The 21460-nt window shown below is 40.9% G+C and overlaps 1 protein-coding gene across 7 annotated transcripts in view; it reads left to right on the plus strand.

Moving 5' to 3' along the window:
* Positions 1-21460, plus strand: part of LEF1 (lymphoid enhancer binding factor 1) — a 119214-nt gene that overhangs the window by 60077 nt on the left and 37677 nt on the right. For all 7 annotated transcript variants that reach the window (XM_022567097.3, XM_022567100.3, XM_022567099.3 and 4 more), the window contains exon 4: positions 19079-19211. In XM_022567097.3, the coding sequence (XP_022422805.1) occupies positions 19079-19211 (133 nt within the window). The remainder of the gene's footprint in view (positions 1-19078; positions 19212-21460) is intronic.

A 21460-nucleotide genomic window follows, 5' to 3' on the forward strand; every position in this document is an offset into this window, starting at 1 on the left:
CATGGTAGGTGCCCGATTTAAAGTTTATTGAATGGGGTAGAAGTGAACTGAATTGATTGGATTGTTTAATCTCTGAGCCAGATTTGGGCTCACCTTTGAGCGGTTTTGGCTGATCTGGTCGTGGCATGCTGTTGCAGGGGAGCGTTGGATCTGCGGCCTGGCTGCAGACGACCACATCCCCAGGCGACGGCGCTCCCCAAACTGGCCAACTGAGGGCAGTCAGATTTGTGTGAGCCCTTAGGCCCCTTCCAGCTCTCGAATCCCACTTCAGTAAACTGCTTTGCTCTTGATCACTTTGAAGTAGCAACTTTCCCCGTCTCGTATGAGATAAAATGTTTCATCTCAAGCCCAGGAGTCATTCTGCGCATATCCTGTGAGGGCGGCTAATGAGAGCCCTGCCAGAGACTCCATGTTGGAAGAGATGGGATCGTTTGCATTGTTCTATTGTAAGACTTTTGGCCAAATCCTCTGTAGAGAAATAAGAGAGAAAACTTAAAATTTTCACATATAATGGTAAAAGTCATGATTTGAACAGGATTGAAGTTAATTTTGAAACCGCTCGGGAAAATGGAGATATTTGAAGTGAAAACAATGTTTTAAAATTAGAGCGTGGCCTTTAAACTTTTTATTCCAACCCCAGGAGTCCTCTTCAGAGGTGGATATTACATGGCAGTGGATTCTTTACACACTTGTAACTTTAAAAACTCACTGCCTTTTTAAGAATAGGATAAAATATCAACCTTAGTACTTAGAACTCCAAGGTTACAAATGGAGACTTCCCAGGTTTCTGCTGCCTATAAACGTGGCCTGCCGACCAGGCCAGCAGAAAGCCCTTGGAGCCTTTCCTTTCGTGTGTGCCCAGATTCCGAGTCTACAAGGTATGCTCTCTTCAGCTCCCGTGAAGCATGCCCGTCTGTCTACCTGACAGCTGAGAGCAAGCTGAGAAGTCAGTGCCATTTCCCAGGAGGCTTGCAAACACCCTAATCGTCCTCTGGTAGGTTGGAGAACACCTGGAAAATTTTCCGGTTCCCTTCTGTCCATTTGCGGCGGTGCCCACAGTCAGACTGATGCCATTTATGGAACGACTCCAGAGAGAGCTCCTGGAAGGGCAGGGGCACCACAGGGCCAATAACAGCCTTCCTGCCAGCATGTGAGCAAGGCCCAGGAAAGTGTCTGTGAGGGAAGGGGAGGCTCGCTCCTAGATGTGTCCTCAGTCTGATTATGTGGGTGTCATCTGTGTCCCTACACACACACAGCGTGTCATGCTTTTGCTGTGGGCTGTGCTTTGGCTATATATAATCCCAAGTTTAGCCTTCTGAGATTGCCCTGTCATCACTGTATGTAAAATTACAAGGTTCAGAGATATAATTCACATACACAGTAAAATATCGCTTGGATTTGCCTTACACATACAGCACAATTAGCCTTCATTCAGTCCAAATCAGTTATTGCGCCTCTAGTTTATTTTTTTAAACTGAGATATAATTCACATAACATAAAATTTACCATTTAAATTGTACAGTTTAGTGGTTTCTAGTATATTCTCTAAGTTGTGGAACTATTACCACTGTCTAATTCCAGAATATTTCTATCACTTTAAAAAGAAATCCCTACCTATTAGCAGTCACTCCCAGTTATTTTTCCCTCCCCTCAGCCCCTGGCAACGACTCTTCTTTCTGTCTCTATGGATTTGCTTATCCTGGACATTTCATAGAAATGGAGTGATATAATATGTGGCCTTTTGTGTCTGGTTTATTTCACTTCGTATAGTTTTTAAGGTTCATCTATATTCTAGCATATATCAGAACTTCATTCTTTTTTATAGCTGCGTAATATTCCACTGTATGGATATACCACAGTTTGTTTATCCATTCATCAGTTGATGGACATTGGGATTGCTCCAATTTTTGGCTATTAATGAACAATGCTGCTATGAACATTTGTGTACAAGCATTTCTGTGAACACATGCATTCAGTTCTCTTGGGTACATTCCTAGAAGTGGAATTGCTAGGTCATATGGTAATTCTATGTTTAACTTTTTGAGGAACTGAAAAACTATTTTCCTGTCTATTCCTTTGTAATATTTTTAAAGGCCTAAATATCACCTAGTTAAAACATTTTTAAGGGAGGCAGGAGTTAAACAAGTCAGTATATTTGGTTAGAGGAAACATAACTGAGTTAGTATTGCAATAATAATCTGAGTTGGAAAATTTCAGGTTCTGTTAAATACAAGAAAACGTGATTACAGTGATTTATGTTATCGCCACATTAAGCTGGCTTAAATAGGGTTGGTGGAGAAAATGAATTCCCTTGGATTTTTTAATAGACATATTCAAACTCTGGTGAAATAAAGTTTAATTATTTTCAAGAATTAGCGGTAGTAATCAAGGTTGGGAAGGTGTCCTGAGCATTGCTAATTAGCTGAAAGACTTGAGAGCCTGAAGAAATGACCGTTGTTCACATAAACTGGAAGTTAAAGGGAAGGTGAAAAACAGAGGCCCATAGGTTCCTCAAAATGATTACTTGTATGAGGCAGGAATTTTCTGAATAGAATGATAGCATATATTCTTTCTTGACGTTCCATTCATCAGCTTGGCTTGGGAATTGCAAGGCTTGTGGATAATGTATTGATTGATTATACTATACATTAGTATGTTGCATAACTATTTCTAAAGCATAAACACAGAAAATGATAGCATTTGGGGGGGGCGGTCTGTGGTGATTTCTTATTTGGCTACGCCTTTACAGCTTGACGTTTCTCACGCCTGCCTCTGAGGCCCTGTGACCTGTTCCAGGTCAACTTTCCCAACCTAGTGAGAGAGGCTGTCGGCCACTGGATAATCAGAAAATGGGCTGCATCATGGTTACGTGAAGGAAAATAGGATTTAGTCCAGCCTTTCTTACTTATTACTTTGTGGTGTTGGACTTCCCTGAGCTTTCTTGTCCTTGTCTGAAAAATGGGGAAATCAATAATGCTTTTCGCCCAGGGCAATGCCAAGATCCGAATGAGACAAGGGACATGAAGACACTTTGTAAACTAATGTAAATTGGTGGTTTTGTCATAGTTCAGTTCTGGCTTTTCCCCACAAGACATCAGCCTTTCCTTGGAGTGGCTTATTCATAGCTAGACCAAACTGCCAACGCTGAATCCTCTTTGCAGTAAAGTACTTAGAGGAAACCAGGAATCTAGACTCCTGAAATAAAGCAGGACTCTTCTTCCATGTGTGTTATTTTGTAGGACCATAACTCTGTAGCCATACAATTCATCGCACTTACAAGTACTGAACATTAGCTCACTCTGTCAGTGCAGGCTCTGGACTGGCCTTTTGGTGTAAGTGCGCCTAACTCAGGGGGCTGCCGTCTCCCTGCCCTTCTGACAGGGGATTGCCACTTCTTAGTCACAGACTAGTCCAACTGGGTTTGTCTCTGAAGGTTAATTTAGTGGCGGAGATTCAAGGTAGACTTGGGGTGCAGGAGTACACAGTGGTTCCTGTCTTTGCTGCAGAAAGGGAGAAGCCCTCAGTGGAATCTTGGCAGGATGACTCATCTCATCTGGAAGTTCTGACCCTTGTCACGATTAGCACAGTCTTACAGGTCCTTGCACTGGGAGAAATCGGGTTTCACGACAGTTAAAGTGCTCTCGCCCTCTGTCTTACGTCTGTTCTGTAAGCTTTATGGATGTTCCTTCAGATTACCAATACGTGCTGCCAGCAAGCCAGGGCCCCATCAGCAGTGTGACACTGATGCATCTTCAAACTGATTTTTTTAAATGTTCAGGTAAGTCAGTCATCTCTGATTATATGCAGTTCTTTCTTTCACCTTCCGGACCTTCTTCCTTCCTCCTAGTTACTACTAGAAGAGTCAGAACTACAGAATATTAAAATATTGGAATTCAGAGCTTTAGAAACCCTTGGGATCACAGGGTCATTGGTACTGGAGATGGCGTTGAAAATACTCGGGCCGGCACTTTTATCATTTGTTGATGGCGGGAATCCAATCCCAAAACGTCAGACTCAAGAACTTCAAGTTGTTGCACCTAAGAGCCTTGCCTTACGCTCCTCACGTGGCTTTACCTTTCTTGCTCCCTCTTGTGTTTATGGATCATCTTCGGGCTTTCTTCGCCCCCCAGTACGTATATATTTCCACTTTCTGTATTAGCAAGTCAACCACTACCTTCAAACATCGTTAAAATATTGGTATTCAGATGGAGCAGGTGACACATATTAAAGAGGTAAATTGAAATATTCTTTGTGCATTTAGATAGACCATAGTGTAGCATATTTGCATCGGAAAAGAAACATTCTTACACAAAGAAGTTATCTTAATAGGGAGTAGAGATTTCTTTAAGGCTGCAAATCAGTAGTGAAACAGTGATTGAGAGGATTCTTTGAGGCCATTATTAACTATTTCAGCAAATTTCTAAGTTAGCTTTATCTGGTATTCGCCAGACTCATGCATGTGGACTCAGGTAATAACTTTCTCAGTGTAGGAAATGAGATTAATGACTTCTTTTTTTTCCAAAGTGGAATTAACTATTGTATTTACATAGTGTTTTACCATTTGCAAAGTGTTTCCGTGCATGATCTCACTTGATCCTTATACACACTTAGCTGGGGAAATATTAGCCTCATTTAATGAGCAGCCTGAAACACAAAAAGGGTATGTCATTTGCCTAAGTCCACACAACAGATAGGACCAGGAATAGGATCCAGTTGTTTCAACTTCAAATCCAGTATGCTATTATCTGCCCAAGAACCGACCACTACCCCCAGCCTTCGTATAGAAACCCAGGCAAAAGCTTTGTTAAAGCAAAGAGTGTATAGTGTCTTAAGAATATTCCTTAATTAGCCCTTAAGTTATTTTTGCTCCTTTACACTTCTCCCTAAGATTCGTAATTGCTTTCAGAGATCCCTAAGTTGATTCTCATATTCTCTGCGGAGTATTTATGTCCTATTTCTTGAGTAAAAGTGCTGTAAAGACAGCAGCCTCTCATCTCCCTCTTTTTTAATATTTAGTCCAATACCCGGTTCTGTGCAGTTTGTCTGGACAATTGCTCTTTGATATATCGCCCTCATGTTGGAAGCCGATTTCTTTAATGCGTGTATGACATAGTTTCAATTATTTGCTTTTCTGTGTAAAATTCATTTGTTACGGATAACTTTCAAAAGTAATTCCATTAAGCATTTTATCCTTTTTGGGGGCTGCACGAACTATTTCCAGGAGAGGAGGGAAGAAAATGCCTGCCAGCAAATCTTCTACACCTCTCTTGTCGGTGCCACGTGGTGGAGCTCCTCCTGTCTGCTGACTCAGACGTGGTGCTGCTGAAGCCCAGTGGCAGGGAACCAGGCAGAGTAGTTCATGCCCAGCCGCCACACGTTTTCCCAGTGTTAGCAGGGCCTGGGGACATGGCTCAGGTCATCCTAGATCGCATCAAATGACGATCTTTGAAACGTCTTATTCTGGAACGGTTTCAGACAAAGATCGAGAATACGTTCCTGTTGCTTGTCAAAGAGAAATAAGGAAAGAAAAGTTTGTTTCACCCGGTAATTTAGGAAGGGATTCAGTGGTGTGCTGTTTGATGTTTAACAACCAGTTTGGGGGGAAGTGGCAGTGACTTTTCATATTTGCCAATTTTCATGGTATAAATAATCCCACCCTGGCCAATTTCAAGCTACCAACATAATATTAACAGGTTCTCAAAATTCCTGAAAATTTAGCAGTCGGCTCTGGAGGGCTAGTAGAAGCCAACTCCAATCCAGTGCTGTAAGTAAACAGTAACCTAGGTTGCTCTTGGGAAAGGTTTGTAGATCAGGCATTCGGTATCTGCCTTGAGTTCATCAGCAAGTTTTCCCCAAAAGGATGCAAAATAAAATTCAAAAAGGAAATTTCCTATTCACAATAAATGCTACAAAATAGAGTTTATCTTTGAGTTTATATTCGTGGAAGTATCCTTTTTCACCGGCAGAGAATAGCTATTGTCGTTTTTGCTGCTATACTTTTCCACTGGCTATAGGGCATTTCTCTGTTATAATATATGAACAGAACTGAGTTTTTAAAGGGTCTTTACATTTTGCTTCCTCTTTTTATACCATTGAGACAAACATTTTCAAGGAGAGTTTGCTGTTCTAGGTTGACTTATTTGTGGGCTTTAAGATGAATCGAAATGTAGTAAATTACATAAAATCCTGTTTATGTAGTCTCCTTCATTTGTCACTCAGGTTTTATGCCTCAGTTTCAACTCATTTCAAGAATTTGGTTTCAAATCCCAAGCAAAAGTTTTTTTTTCCTTGACTCATAAAAGTATATCCTATAAATGGTGATGTCTGCAGCATCATTTTCACTCCAGATAAACTCTAGTGTGTTGGGTTTTGTTGTTTTTCAGACAATATATTCTGGTGTGAGATGGAAAGATGGTTACCCATCAGGGAATGAGTTAACCATTAACTTGTAATGAATCTGAAAATGTGTATTAGGTGTTTTTAAAAGTAATCTGTGCTGACAAGTGGAAGAAGTTACATATAACCTGTGCTGTGCAACACACCATTTATTCAAAAGGCTCACTGACCTGTAAAAGATAGATATCATTTAGTAATTCCTTTCATGCTATAATATGAAATGTGTAGTTTTATACTACTTGTCATATAAATATTTGGTTTTAAACTTACTGACTTGGCCCTCAGTATGGGATATTGGAATCCAATGTTTAATTTCCAGCTCTACCACTAAACTTTTCTGATTTTCAGTTTCTTTATCCGTAAGTTTCCTTTTCCATAAAAGGACCTTTTGTTAATAAATATGCCTTTTTTTGTTCATTTGTTTTAAGTCAAATTGGAGTATAATAGGGAAAGGTGCATTCTTACCTGTAGATTTTCAAACTGTAAAGCAGAGCTGTCTGTTAGAAATATAATGTGAGTCCACAACTGCAAGTCATACATGTAATTTAAAGTTTTCTCGTAGCCCCATCAGAAAAGTAAAGAGAAACAGGTAAAATCAATTTTAGTAATGACTTTGTTTAACACAGTATAACCAAAATGTTATTTCAACATGTAATCGATGTAAAGAATTACTGAGATATTTTACATTCTTTTTTCCACATTAACTGTGTGAAATCCAGTGTGCGTTTTATACTTAACAGCACGTCTACATTTGGACTAGCCACATTTCAAGCCCTCAAAAGCTGGTGACCAGTGGCTACCATATGGGACAGCATGGCTCTGTAGAATAGCTTTAACGCGTATCTTACAGTGTAAATATCACATTTACACATTCACAGAAAATGATTTGCTTTTCCTAGTAAGCTCTAGCTCTCAATTAGAGTGTTATTGTTAGTAGCTGAACCCCAAATAATTCGCATTTCTTTCTTTGATTTCTGAAAGACTCTTTAGCAAATAGTGTAGAAAAATGAGGGTCCCTCACAGACATAAATGTTACTTTTCACTTTTCAAAACACCCAGTTTTAAGCAGAGAATATTTTACACGTATGGCACTTATTAAAATCACAGACAGCTTGATGGGACAGAATTAGCACATAAGCCTTCTTATTACTGTTCTGTAAATGCTTCACACCTGATCTTAAAACAGAAATCAATTTTATCTAAACTAAAATAAGGCACATGCTTTTCATAGTTACTTTAAGTGTGAAGGATCCCTTTTCAATATGAAAATACCAGGTTTAAGCCTGTTGGCCTTTGCTCCTGTGGAATTTTGTACCATCCGTTTGCAGCCCGAACATAAAAACAACTCATCCACTCTCCTGGGTAGCTGTGGGACTTCCTTGCCCTCTACCCCATGCAGGTTCCCCCCTTGCCCTCTCCCCCCAAGGAGATCTGGGGTCATCCAGTTCTCGGACTGGACGTTCTGAGTGCCGTGGGGGAAATCTTCCAACCCTCTGCAACTGGATGATAGATAGATTCTGCTGTGGTGGCAGTAGGAAGACTTAACCTTCCCTTTGAATATCTGTCCCTGGGCAGTGGGTGGAGAGAGTCTTTTTTAACCAGCCTGTGCTCAGACCAGCACCAGAAAACCTGACCGAGCCTATTCAGGATGGATGGCCGATGAGATTCAGAGGAGAACTTCTGGGGATCCACTCACCCCGAAGCAGTACACTCCCTCTCTGGCTCTAGAGCTCCTGGAGTTGCCTCATTCTGCCCTTTCCCGTTGGCCTGTTGTCGTTACACAGCCTTGTCACTGGGCTACAGAGGAAACTGTCCCTTGCTGCCTGTGCTCAGTGCTCTCTGGGGTAGACAAAGGCGGCCCCGGCCCTGACTTCTCACCCACCTTCACTGACTTGCTTGCCTTTCATTATTTCCCAATGACCCCCACAAATACTACTTTCAACATGCTAATTAAACTCCAGCTTATTAATAATAATAAAGCTTTATGATTTAGTGATTGCTAAAGCACTTGTCTCTTAGAATAGGGTAGCACTTTCTAATCTAGGGTCCATGGGCTACTCCGTACCCTGTCCTCCCCCGTACACACTGAAACCTCCCACCCCGGTCCGTTAATGTGTGATTGTGTTTGTATATGAAAACACTTACACGCCGCTTTTCCTCAGATCACGATGTCTGTGATCCAGAAAATGCTGCGAACCGTTGGCATCTTGTTCTACCCCATGTCCTTCCGCTGTAAAATCTTACATCTACCTGTGCACCCCACAGAACCCCACGCTCCTACAGCCCGTAGCCCAGGCAGTCTCCTCTTGCTTAGAATCTAGTGATCCTTCCTTTCACCTATGCTTCACCCCTTTATTCAGCTTCTGAATTAGCCACTGTCCGGCCTCATCTCGTAATGTCTTACCAGTAGCACAGTAAATCTCAAACCTGTTTGTTTTGTTCTTTGGTTGGTTTGTTTATCTTGAATGATTCCAGTTCTTTCTCGTAATTTTCAAAGAACAGCCTTTAGCATGAAAAATAAATGCAGCACTCAGAGGATTAGGGGTGTGGTGAAGGTGTTGTGAAATCAATCACATAATAGGATGTTGCAGCTTTACCTAATTATAAGTCATTTTCCCTTTGACTCTGCTCTTTTCTCGGCTTAACCCCAGTCTGTTGAGTTATAGACTCCAGTAACTGAAACGTGTGGGTCCCCTTTAGGCTCCCAGAATGAGTTATTTCCCTTGTTGCCATTCTTTTCAGCAGCTCACAGTGAACAGTTCATCTGTTTGGGATAGAACAGATCTGTATTTAATCCAGGTTCAAACATTGACAGGCTAACCTATGTGACATTGGGCAGCACTTAACCTTTCTGAGCCTCAGTTTGTTTCCTTAGTTGAAAATGAGGAAATAAGTTTGATCACAAGTGTGTAAGTATCATTCGTAGTTCCTAGAATAGAGTAAATATTCCGTGAATGTCCCTTCTCTTGTCTTTCTCACTCAAGCATCCAGGTTTTAACCTACAACTTTGATATATTTCCCTTCTACCATGTTTATTTCTTACAGCATTTAGTGCATTATTAGTGATTAATAAATGGTAAGACAATTATATGGCTCTTTAGGGTCAGGTAATTAAGCCAAAAGCTTCAGGTTAGATAGACCCTTGTAATAAGAGAGTTGCACTTAAATATAAAATAATGATCTTTCTGAAAACTTTCTTAAAAGGCAGATAATTGGCCGAAATCTGATATGTTGGTTGTTAACGTTTTCTTCAAGATAAATCTGTTTGGAGCCTCAGCCCTGTTTAGTGATTGCCCTTTTCCATTCTTTAAGCCATGACCCTGTAGTTACCTTGGAACTTTCCTTGCACATAGCTCTCCCTGACTTCCCTGACGTTGGGAGGAGGGGAGGGGAAGATGTTTGAATCCTCTCTTATCCCTTCCCTTCTGAGCCGCGACTGCCCTCAACTCTGATGCGCGTGAGTTAACACGCTGTTGACGATGTAGTCCCTGGATTAAAAAGAGCGAAAAGGAGAGGAGGAAAACACAAAACTAAACCTCAGGACTTTATAGTGTAGCCAGAAGAACTATAACACCAGATAAATAACGTTTGTAATGGTACTTCATTTTTATCTGCTGAAGATTAATTGATGATAACATTTTGCAAACAGAGAAACACTGAGAGAGTGAAGGGGGTGATCTGTGTCTTAACAGATGGCATCAGGTCTTGCAGCATCCTGAGCTGATCAGAGCTGCCCCCCACTTCTGCTCTCTTACTCTCACTGTTGGCTTTAGGAAAGAGTGGTTATGGGGTAGGCCTGACATACCCCTGAGACGGGGGGCCCTTGGAAAGCAGGTTTCTCCAGAGGTCATAGAAGAAGAAATCAGAGACTCAAAGCAAGAAACGTTTGATGCTCAGCGTAGGGGCTGCTTGGCAAGGAATGTGAGTGCCCCCCCGCCCCCCCCCCCATGACAGGCAGCAGGGAAATGGGGATCACCACAGGAAATGAATCCGACTAACAGCAAGAGAGAGCTGGCAGAGTCTGCAGACAGGAACTCAGCCCGGCCAACCCTTGTGATACCCTGAGCTAAGAAACAGGTCACACCGTGCCGGGATCCTGCCTACTGAAACTGAGGGGACAGTACATTGCGATGTGTTAAGGCCGCTGATAAATTTGCGATAATTTTTCAGGCAGCAATAGAAAACACGAGGACTAATCCCTGTTTTTAATTTAAGGGTAGGAATTCTTTCTTGAGCAGAGCTGACTTCTTAGTGTTGAAAGCCTCATTCAGACCTTTAGTCACAAGAAGTAGGTACTGATTGTCTCCACTTTACCGGGACCTATGCTAGACACTGGCGATGAGTTACCAAGACCTGATCTCTATCTAGGAAACAGATGCACAAACAAGTAGTAACAATGCAGTGTGGTAAATGCATGGCGTCATGTCCTGGGGCTGCAAGCACAGAGCCAGTGATGACTGGTGTACCTGAGGAAGTTGAAGAAGGCTTCTTAGCCCCAAAGGGTGCAAATCCTTATTCCCAGCTATTATGTGTCAAGAATTCCTTTGAAGAAAATAATTCACATTGAATGAATGAACACAAGTCTCGGGGGTTCTATACTGAGTTAAAAGAGTTGAAGGAGTGTAAAAAATTTTTAATGTTATTTAAAAGGATGTGGTATATATTACTTTTGATTGTTTGCTTTTCAAATTTCTCTTGATTTACAGATTTATGATACTAGCAAATAGGAAGGAAAAAATGATAACTTAGTACATCATGAAAGCATTCTACCTTTGTAACCCATTAATCAATTTCTCTCTGAATTCAGCTTAACAAAAATAATACTTTTCACCTTATTGACTTGGATCATCGACAATCAACAACTATTTCTGTACCATTACTTTACTACAGGCAGCAGTTTTCAAAGGGCTCCCTGAGATAGGGTGTCCACGAGGTCAAAACTCCTGTCGTGATAACGGCAACACATTTGTTGTCTTCTCCACTGTGTGTAGGCATTTGCATCATTGGTCCAAGAGCAACAGTGGGTAAAACTGTTGGTGCCTTGGCACCAAGAGGTACTAATAGTCACTGAATTCTGCACCACAACACCCTCCCAGGGGAGCAAAAATGCCAGTGTCACTTAGAATATCCTTGAGAAAGCAGTAGAAAATTTTTGAATTTTATTAAATCTTGACCCCTTGACTGCATAACTGACAGACAAACTGTGGTTCTTTGGACTCTGGTATTTGGCTGATACTTTCTCACAAATGAGTAAGGTGAGTCTCTCTCTTCAGTGAAAACACTTGATAGCATTTGTTGCCAGTGATAAAATTGGAGCTTTCAAGCAAAAATGAGAATTTTAGAAAACTTGTGAACCACTACTGTAGGCCTGATAACTTCCCAAATCCTTAAAGCTTTTCTGATGAGATGAGCGACGACATGAATGAATGTGATTTTTATATTGTGTAACAAAATATGTCAACTCAGTGAAGGCTATTTTCCAAATGGCCCAATGCAAAATGATACATGGGTGAATTCAAAGTGCAAGACAGAGCAATCGATTTTAATGTAAGAGTAGGAAAAATATATTGATAAGCTTTTTGATTCTACATTGCAGCAAGCGTTTCAGCTACCACTTGTAGAGTTTTGGTTTAGTATCAAAGAATAAGGTCCACAATTATCTGAAAAAATGATTAAAATAATCCTTCCCTTTTCAAAAAACAACGTATTTGTGTGAGGTCAGATTTTCTTCCTATATTTCAACCAAAATAACATATCAAATTGGAGATTTGAACGTGAAAGCAGATAGGAGCATGCAGTTGTCTTCCTATTAAACCAGTTGCAGAAGGGAGAGTTGGCGGGTAATTCATCTGAAGGAAAGCACAGTTCTAAATTCTAAAATGTACTGTGTCTTAGAGATGAGTGATTTGAACTTTGGGGAGCAGAGTAATTCATTTATTGGCCCTCTTTTCCCTTTCCTCTTCCCTTTATCCATTCCACAGATATTTATTGAGCATATATTATATGCCAGGACTTGATAGATATTTTATTTGCATTGTTCATTAATCCTCACCTTCATCCTGTGAGGTATTAGTCTACCCATTTTACATATGGGAAAACCGAGATTCTGAAAAATTAAGTGAGTTACCTAAGCATAGCAGCTAACCGTTATTTGAATGTTTGAACGCTCTGCCTCCAGTTCCCACGTACTCGAATATTAAACTGTATTATTACTCATCTCATCCACTTGGCAACCAGAGGATGCTGGCACTGTCTGGTTTTGGTTCCTTGGGATACAAGCTGTGGACTTCAGAGTCTCTAACTTGGGTCCAAATCCTGCCTCTGCCGCTTAACATCCTGTGTGATCTTGTATAAACTGCTTACCCTCTCAGAACCTTGGCTTTCTTCTCTGTGTAACGTAAACTGTAGCACCTAACTTAGGGGTGACTTTAGGTTTAAATGAGGAAACCTATAGAAATCATCACCTTATAGAGAAGTGGGAACACGGAGGGTGCTTCACACCTTTTCATTTTATCAGCAATTCCATCAGTCTGTTTGGAGTCCTGCTGGTGACATCAGTCTTTTGCAAGTGGCCCGTTGTTCTGTCCAGACCCTTCATTACAGTTGAGCCCAGGGCAGGCCATGCTCAGCCGGCAGGGTGGTTTGGAGCAGCGGTGGAGAGAGGAGCTGAGTAGGGAGCAATGTGGGGCAGGACAGTCAGGGATGTGGGTGCCCAGTTGTGCCAGCACAAGTTCTCTCTCCTCTGGTAATTACTTAGCTGTGTCCAAAAGGACTCAGCCTTCTCATCTATAAATATAGAGATGATACCGCCCATCTCTGTGCATGAGTGCCAGCCAGAGATATAAAGGCATGGCCATAATGATGGCACTTACTGAGTGTCCGGTGCATATTAATTCCTTTCCCTACAACATGTTCCTTCCTCTCTTAGGGAAAATATTCCAGGTGTCCAGTAGAGACCATCCCTTTGCCTCCAGAGTTGGGCTCGTGGAATACTTGTCCTTTGCGAACCTTAGAAGTTTTATCAGTTCCTGCTCGGGAAGTCTGCAAAGTCTGGGACCTCATCATTATCTGAAAAGAGCTGCTGCATCTCAGCCGGTCGTCATCTTAGATTTGACAGCCGCATCAGATCTGAATCGGGTGTTTAGCTTTGGTGGATCTTAGGAAAGATTTCCAGTACCAAGTATTACTTTTGAGTTCTAGCGAATGCAAGAGTCACTGTATGCTATTTGGGCAAATTAAATCTGCTGCTCTTTGTGGGAAGGCTTGAGAAGCTCAGATTCTCAGAAGAGGACGGGAAGGCACAATATGAAATTACGCGGCTTCTACTTCACGAACACCAGACTTATTAAGAGTTTAATAAAAAGTAAAATGCCACTATAACGATTTAGGCCAGATGAAATTCCTCATCTCGGTAAGGTGGTGGAGTGTCAAAATTCCCCTGGATTCGGCTATTACCAGGAGGACTACTGATAAAATGCACAGCCAATTGAAATGGAACTCAGGACCTTTATGCACAGCCAGATCCTGCACTGTGGGTTTAGTGGAGGTGGGGAGATGTGCACAGCGGGAACTAGCCAGCAGGCCGGCGGGTTTCCCGCCCAGTTACTCCACTTACCAGCAGGCCCACGGCCTTAGCCAGGAGGGAGCTGAACCACGTTTTAGTCCTTCCCAGACCACATCCTCAGAGGCTGACGACATTCACGACAGCTCGAGTTATTGCCAGCGGTGAGTGGGTCGTTTCTGGGAATGCTGCTTTGGGGCTGACTCTCCGGATCCCTAAGTGGCACCCACTTCGTGTCCACAGGAGGTGTGGGTCTTATTGGCCGTGATGCCGAAGAAGTCCTTACGTGCAGGGACCAGCCTGGGTGGCAGCCAAGCTAGCTTCCTTGGAATGTTTTCCAGTCCTGGAGAGAAAGGTGGCTGTTGAGTCTCCAGCTCTAACCACTTCTACTAAGGTGCCTCTTTGTCTGATGTGATTCCTGTGCGGGGTACAGAGACCACACGGGCATTTCATGGATGTCACGTACTGTCAGCTACGGCCCAGATGGTCAACTCGGTGTCCAGGATTTTATGAGCTGGGCTCTTCAGGGAGGCCGCATGGTCTACTGGTAATGAACGTGGCCTCTAGAGCCAGACTTCCTGCATTTGAACTGAGCTTTGCCACTTACTAGCTCTGGGTCCTCAGGAAAGTTACTTACCTTCTCTGTGCCTCAGCCTCCCCTTCTGGAAAAGGAGGATAAGGAGGATAGTATCTGCCTCAAAGATACTTATAAGGTGCTGAGTACATAGGAGGTGCTTGGCTAAGTGTTAGTTACTGTGATCATTTTGTGCTTCGTGGGTAGGGTGGCCTGATGGTGGTTTTTCCAGTTTGGGAAAAGGTTGCGGGATTCCTCCTGAATGGCCACTTATGGGTGCTGAGTGTAGGCAGGAGAGCTGTGTTCTCGAATCCACCCTTGATATTTTCTCCCCCTTTTCCAGTACCTGCTCTTTCCATCTTTTTCCTTTGCTCACCTGACTGATCACCCGCCTGAGATGCATAGCTGGAATCAGAAGATGAAGGTCTGTGGCCGGGCTCAGCCACTTGCTCCCGTATGAGTGTAGACAAGTTACTGAACCTCTCTCTGAGCAGGCGTGGAGAATTTGGGACGACTTAAGGCTGCCAGGTGTCTTGTAAAGGTGGATAATTGTGCATGCTGTTTTCCTGAGATGATCAAGGAAAGGACACACGTTGAGAGTACCGGGTGGCTCTCCTCTGGAAGCTAAGACTTACCTGACTCTACCTGTGAATGAGAAAGAATCGAAATGATTTTTGCCCTTCCTCCCTCCCTTACAGGGAGCTGTATGCTGGGAAAAGCACCAGAGGGGGAGTCAGGAGACTGGGGTCCCATTAGGTACAGTACTAGGTGCACAGTTCCCAGCACAGGGTAGGAGCAAGAAAGATGGTGTTTCTCTACTGCTTGGTTCCACTCTCTTAAGTGCGCCTGGGGGTCTCCATTCCCATTTTCTTCACAGTGGCCCTGTGTTAACTGGAGTTGTGTAGTGAGTAAGGCTGTCTTACTGTAAGTGTTGACAGTAGTCATGGCTTGATCACCCATTCCCTGGTGACCTCTGTTTTTCAGCTTCCTGTCTTAGAAAATAAGGATCTTGGGCTAAATGAACTTTCGGTTTCTTACAGCTTTAATGTGATACGAAGACATGTGATTAGATATACACTGTCTCTTCTGTCACCTGGTTCCTCTTCTTCATAGCACTTGATGTCGTCTTTTCAGATTTTGCTTGGGGTTTTTGTTTTGTTTTTTACACATTTATTTATTATTTAGTCTCCAATACCCGCATCCCCATTTTCCAGGCCCCTAGGAAGGAAGCTGCGTGAGAACAGGGACCTTGTCTGTATTGGCCATCCGCACTAGAATAGTGTTTGGAACATTTTAGGTGCTTAATGAATATACACATGTGCCCGCATATATACCTGTAACTAGGCATTATAATGTAGTTACGTAAGTTTGTCTATAGAAGCTAAGTAGTCGATTAGTTATTTCTCTCCTCACACACTCCCCTCCCCAATATACAGCACATTGTCATTTGGAGGTGAGAAGACTAGCGTTAAGAACGGTTATGTTGGGAGTTTGGGACTGACATGCACACACTGCTATGTTTAAAAGAGATAACCAACAAGGACCTACTGTAGAGCACAGGGAACTCTGCTCAATATTGTGTAACAACCTAAGTGGGAAGAGAATTTGAAAAAGAATAGGTACATGTATATGTATAACTGAATCACTTGGCTGTACACCTGAAACCAACACAACATTGTTAATCAACTGTACTCCAATATAAAATAAAAAGTTCAAAAAAAAGAGAAAAAACCTTAAGGTGGGCGATAAAAAAGAATGGTTATATTGTCTGTCTTAAAACTTAACACAAAGTCGCAGTGCGTGTAGCATCAGAGGGCAGCAGCCCCTGATGTCAGAGGAAGCCCACTGTTCAGGGCTGAGGACACTTGACTGTGAGGGCGACGTGCCGAGCATCCGTGGTGTCGGTTGGACCCTTTTGTATACGTAGCAGAGGTGATCAGCAGGAGGCAAGATATAAACCCTAGAACTGGGCTCGCTCATATTATTGAGATTTCATATTGCTTTTATTTTTTGGCCACAAAAATAGACATAATCCTTGTTGGCTTTAGCACACCTACTAGTACTGCTTCCGCTATCCATCTTGCAAAATATAAGACGAGGCCAGAGCTTAAATGAAAATCCTCAGCTTCTTATCTCCTTCCCACAGGAAAGCAAATCTGTCTTGAAAGCCGTAAAATTAAGAGGAGAGCAAGGATAGCATAATTTAACAAAAATTCATGGCACCGGATTCTGAGCTATATGACTGGAGGGATAGGTCAGACATCAAGAAGATGCTGCCTGCTAATGCAGGTCCCTTAAGGTGGTGCTCTGGAGATGAGAAAGGCATGCAAAATAAATACATATTTTTTTTTCCCCAGAAGATTTCTGCAATGCTTTTTTAACTACCCCAAGAAAATATCTAAGTAGATTGTTTGGCGATTATGCTTCTTATGAAACCTCTGAAAAATGAAACTCAAAGCAGTTATTCTAAACTATAGTTGAAATATATTCATTTTAGCATTTGGGTGTTGCGATTTTTGCTGTATTTAAAAGGGTTTATAATAATAATATTCTCACACCCACCCACCTCCCACTTCCTCTAGCATTCTAAATATTTAAGAAGCATCCATTTAGCATTCTAAGTATTTAAGAAGCTCATTCTGTGTATTTGACAAACTGCATCATTAACCCTTGAAAAGCATTGAAAGATTTTTTTTAACCTTTTACGCATTTATATGCATAGATGTCTGTGCAGAAGTGTAGGGAGAAAAGGCATGTGGCTTTGATAATGGTGCTCTATTTAATAAATGCCAAGGGCTATATGAGCTACGCAAGTTCTGCCATTAGAGGGAAGCTGATAATTATAAAATAGGGGAAAGTCTAGTATGGATATTTATGTTATTGTCTAAAAAAGTGTGATTTTTTTCCCCCTTGCTTTTTTTTTTTTCATAAGTTTCTTTTGGGCGCAGGTTGTAATGATAGGGTGTAGAGAATTACTATTACTAACTGTAAAGAGAATTAAGTGTTACTAGTATGATTATTCCTAATTTTCCTGAGAGGATGGTTTTTCCTGTTGGAGCCACGTACCGTTTATACCTAATTTGTAAAAAAAAAAACATGAAATCATCAGCGTACATCGTAGGTGCGGCCACCATACACAAGTGTGTTATGGGCCCTCAGCCGTTCAGATATGTCCCTACATTTTAAGCAGTTTACACTGTGCAGTTTTCAGGCACTTACATTTTTAAAATATTTGTTTAAACAGATATTTGTTTCCGGAGAAAGTGATTTCGTGTGCATTTTAGTCTGTAGTACAGTAACAGTCTCACTATTTCAAACTGGCTGTGGTGAAGGCATGTCTGAACTAGTGAATGAGAGAATAGTTACAATTCATTATAGTCTATTCCTCTTAAATTCACAAGTTACTTATTACGGTAGTGTTTCTAAATAGAGATCTTCCCGAGACTGCTTTAACTAGGAGATGAATTTAAAATCAGGAACGTATTTTGCATGTATATAATTGTGTTGAGTTTACTCTCTTGAGGGGTTGGGTAGAGTTCCTTTTAGAACAATCCCCTGATTAGGTTAAACTGCCTGAATCTTGTTTATATTACTGATTTGCTTTGTAGGCACTTTCTTGGGGGCGGGGTCAACTTTAGCCAAACAAAAGAATTCCAGATTTCAAATTGATGAGGTCCAGATAAATAACCTGAACCTCTAAAACGGGTTACTGTTTTAGAATTCCAAATTAAATAATAAAGTTTACTTTTAAACACATATAAGACATATAAAATATGTTAAAATATAAATGCTAACAAGTTAGAGTGTTCTGACAAGCCATATTTCACATTATGCAGTTAAGCTCAAGATGGGGAATTTGCTCTTATCAATTAAGACTTCTAGAAACTAAAGAACCTGAAGATGAACTGAGCAGCTCTAAAGCATAATGAATGATGGTCATGCTTGATTGGCAAAACTATAAAACTATATGGTATAATGTGGTTCTTAAAGATGTACAACTCTAGAATTATGAATTTTATAAACTAAGGTGATATCAATACAGCAGATTTATATATACTGGGTTGTTTAAAAAGTTGCCCTTCAAGTTGACAATATTTATTCATTTATGTATTCTTGGAACAATATTTATTGAGTGCCTTTTTTATGCCAAACATATATAATGAATAAAGAGTTTATAAAACATTCACAGCTTTTGCTCCGGTAGCTCTTTGCTGACTCTAACCTGAGGAGATAATCCAAAAGGGGAATGTAAATACGTATGTTTAGAAATTACGTCATATGGAATAATAGTGACCAACCTAAATCTCCAAAGGGGCCTTGGTTAAATAACTGGTTGCTTCTTGGTGGGATATTCGTGTACTTGAGTACGGAACATGAGAAAATCCTGAGGATCTAAGTGAGTAGAGCAGATGATTCAGTTGTCCAGGTCTGGAGAGGATTCTCGGGTTGTGCTGGTGCCCAGTGACTGCTGTTGTGTGACTTCTGCAGGGAGAGGAGACAGGAGCTGGGCGTCCATATTAACGGCTGTCCTTGTGGTTACTTTGCAGTCAAATAAAGTGCCCGTGGTGCAGCCATCCCACGCAGTCCATCCTCTCACCCCCCTCATCACTTACAGCGACGAGCACTTTTCTCCAGGATCACACCCGTCACACATCCCATCGGATGTCAGCTCCAAACAAGGTGAGAGCCCTGCCTCCCTCCCCAGGCCACTTTGGATAAGCAAGGAGCCTCATCTCATCAGTCTGAGTGACCTCACAAGGGCCTCCGCCCGTGTCACTGGGTGGGTCATAATACATTTGTAGGAGAAGAATTTATTTGATAGCAATTTCTTTTTTTTTACATCTTTATTGGAGTATAATTGCTTTACATCTTTATTGGAGTATAATTGCTTTACAATGGTGTGTTAGTTTCTGCTTTATAACAAACTGAATCAGTTATACATATACATATGTTCCCATATCTCTTCCCTCTTGCGTCTCCCTCCCTCCCACCCTCCCTATCCCACCCCTCCAGGCGGTCACAGAGCACCGAGCTGATCTCCCTGTGCTATGCGGCTGCTTCCCACTAGCTATCTACCTTAACGTTTGGTAGTGTATATATGTCCATGCCTCTCTCTCGCTTTGACACAGCTCACCCTTCCCCATCCCCATATCCTCAAGTCCATTCTCTAGTAGGTCTGTGTCTTTATTCCTGTCTTACCCCTAGGTTCTTCATGACATTTTTTTTCCTTAAATTCCAAATATATTCCATATATTTAAGGAAATTTCCTACAAATTTCCTTAAATTTCCATAAATTCCATATATATATATACCGTGTTAGCATACGGTATTTGTCTTTCTCTTTCTGACTTACTTCACTCTGTATGACAGACTCTAGGTCTATCCACCATATATATATATATATATATATATATATATATATTTACAGAATATATATATATATATTCTGTAAATATATATTACAGAATATATATTCTGTAATATATATTATATATATACATTCTGTAAATATATATTAATATATATTTAAATATATATTAAATTAAATATATATTTATATATTTAATTTAATATATATTTAATTAAATTATATATTATATTAAATATATATTAAATGTATATTCCATAATATAATTTCCAAATATATTCCATATATTTAAGGAAATTTCCTACAAATTTCCTTAAATTTCCATAAATTCCATATATATATATACCGTGTTAGCATACGGTATTTGTCTTTCTCTTTCTGACTTACTTCACTCTGTATGACAGACTCTAGGTCTATCCACCTTCATTACAAATAGCTCAATTTCGTTTCTTTTTATGGCTGAGTAATATTCCATTGTATATATGCGCCACATCTAATAAGCATACAAGAATTTGTTGTTGGCTTCTTTTCTTTTCAGGATTAAAAAAAAAGAAAACAGAACAAAAATATTGAAGGGTCATTTCAAAGTGACAGCTCTGATGATCTATGATCACAGTGTAAACCAATATGTTATGAAAATATATTACAAATTCAGTCCTCGGTGCCCCCTGCCGTATTTGTTTATTTTAGCATGTACTAGGTGTTGATAGTGTTAAAAAAAAAAAAAAAAAAAAAGGTAGAAAAGGGACAAAGTAGGAGATTGTTTTTTCCTCAAATGTTACCTTTTTGAGCCTTTTGTGATTTCTTTTGGTCTTTATATCCCTGTTGTGTTTTCTCCTCTCTTTGTTGTTTCCCAGCACCAATTTAGATATAAATATAATTAAAATACAAAACAATCTCTGTCTAAAGTCAAAGCAACGTGAGTCTTATTTTGCTTCTCTACATTATTACCAAGTTCTGCTTCTGTATCATTTACAGAGAAACACACATCATAAGCGGTCTGAAAAATCAAGACGCCTGTTTTCTAACCTGATGGGTGTGGGTGTGGGTTCATACACACCCGACACAAAGCTCGGGTTCTCCAAGCCTTCTGGTCATGTCAGCTTAGAGCAGACTTTGAGGGGGAGTTTGTTCACAGGATAGCCCTTATTCTTCCCACATACATACATCCTTGGACCTCAACGGGCTCTTTAGACATTCAAAATAAAGGGTCCTGTAAAACCACATGAAGGCAGAGAATGTATATAGGGGTCAAATGTGCCGCCTCCAGCACTTCACCCGTTTGTCCAGGCCTATCTTTGATCGATAGTGAACAACAAAATATAGTAAGTATGTAAAAAAAAAAGTGGAGTTCAGAGGCTGGGTGTTTTTCCCACTGCTGTGAACACTTCTAGGTTAAATATGTATCATGTTCATTTCCCACCTTTATTAAAAAGACGACTGTTTGAGGACTTAGTTACCGTTGGACTTCGCTTGAGTGGAGCCCAGGTACCTTTACTTAGAGAAGGCAGAAGTCATCAAGGCCGATGTGTCTGGGTTTGTCTCTGTTTTATTCCTCATT

Source organism: Delphinapterus leucas, chromosome 5, assembly GCF_059928025.1.
Source record: "Delphinapterus leucas isolate spDelLeu-1000000601 "Yukka" chromosome 5, BTC_Dleu_Yukka2, whole genome shotgun sequence".
Lineage (NCBI taxonomy): Eukaryota > Metazoa > Chordata > Mammalia > Artiodactyla > Monodontidae > Delphinapterus > Delphinapterus leucas.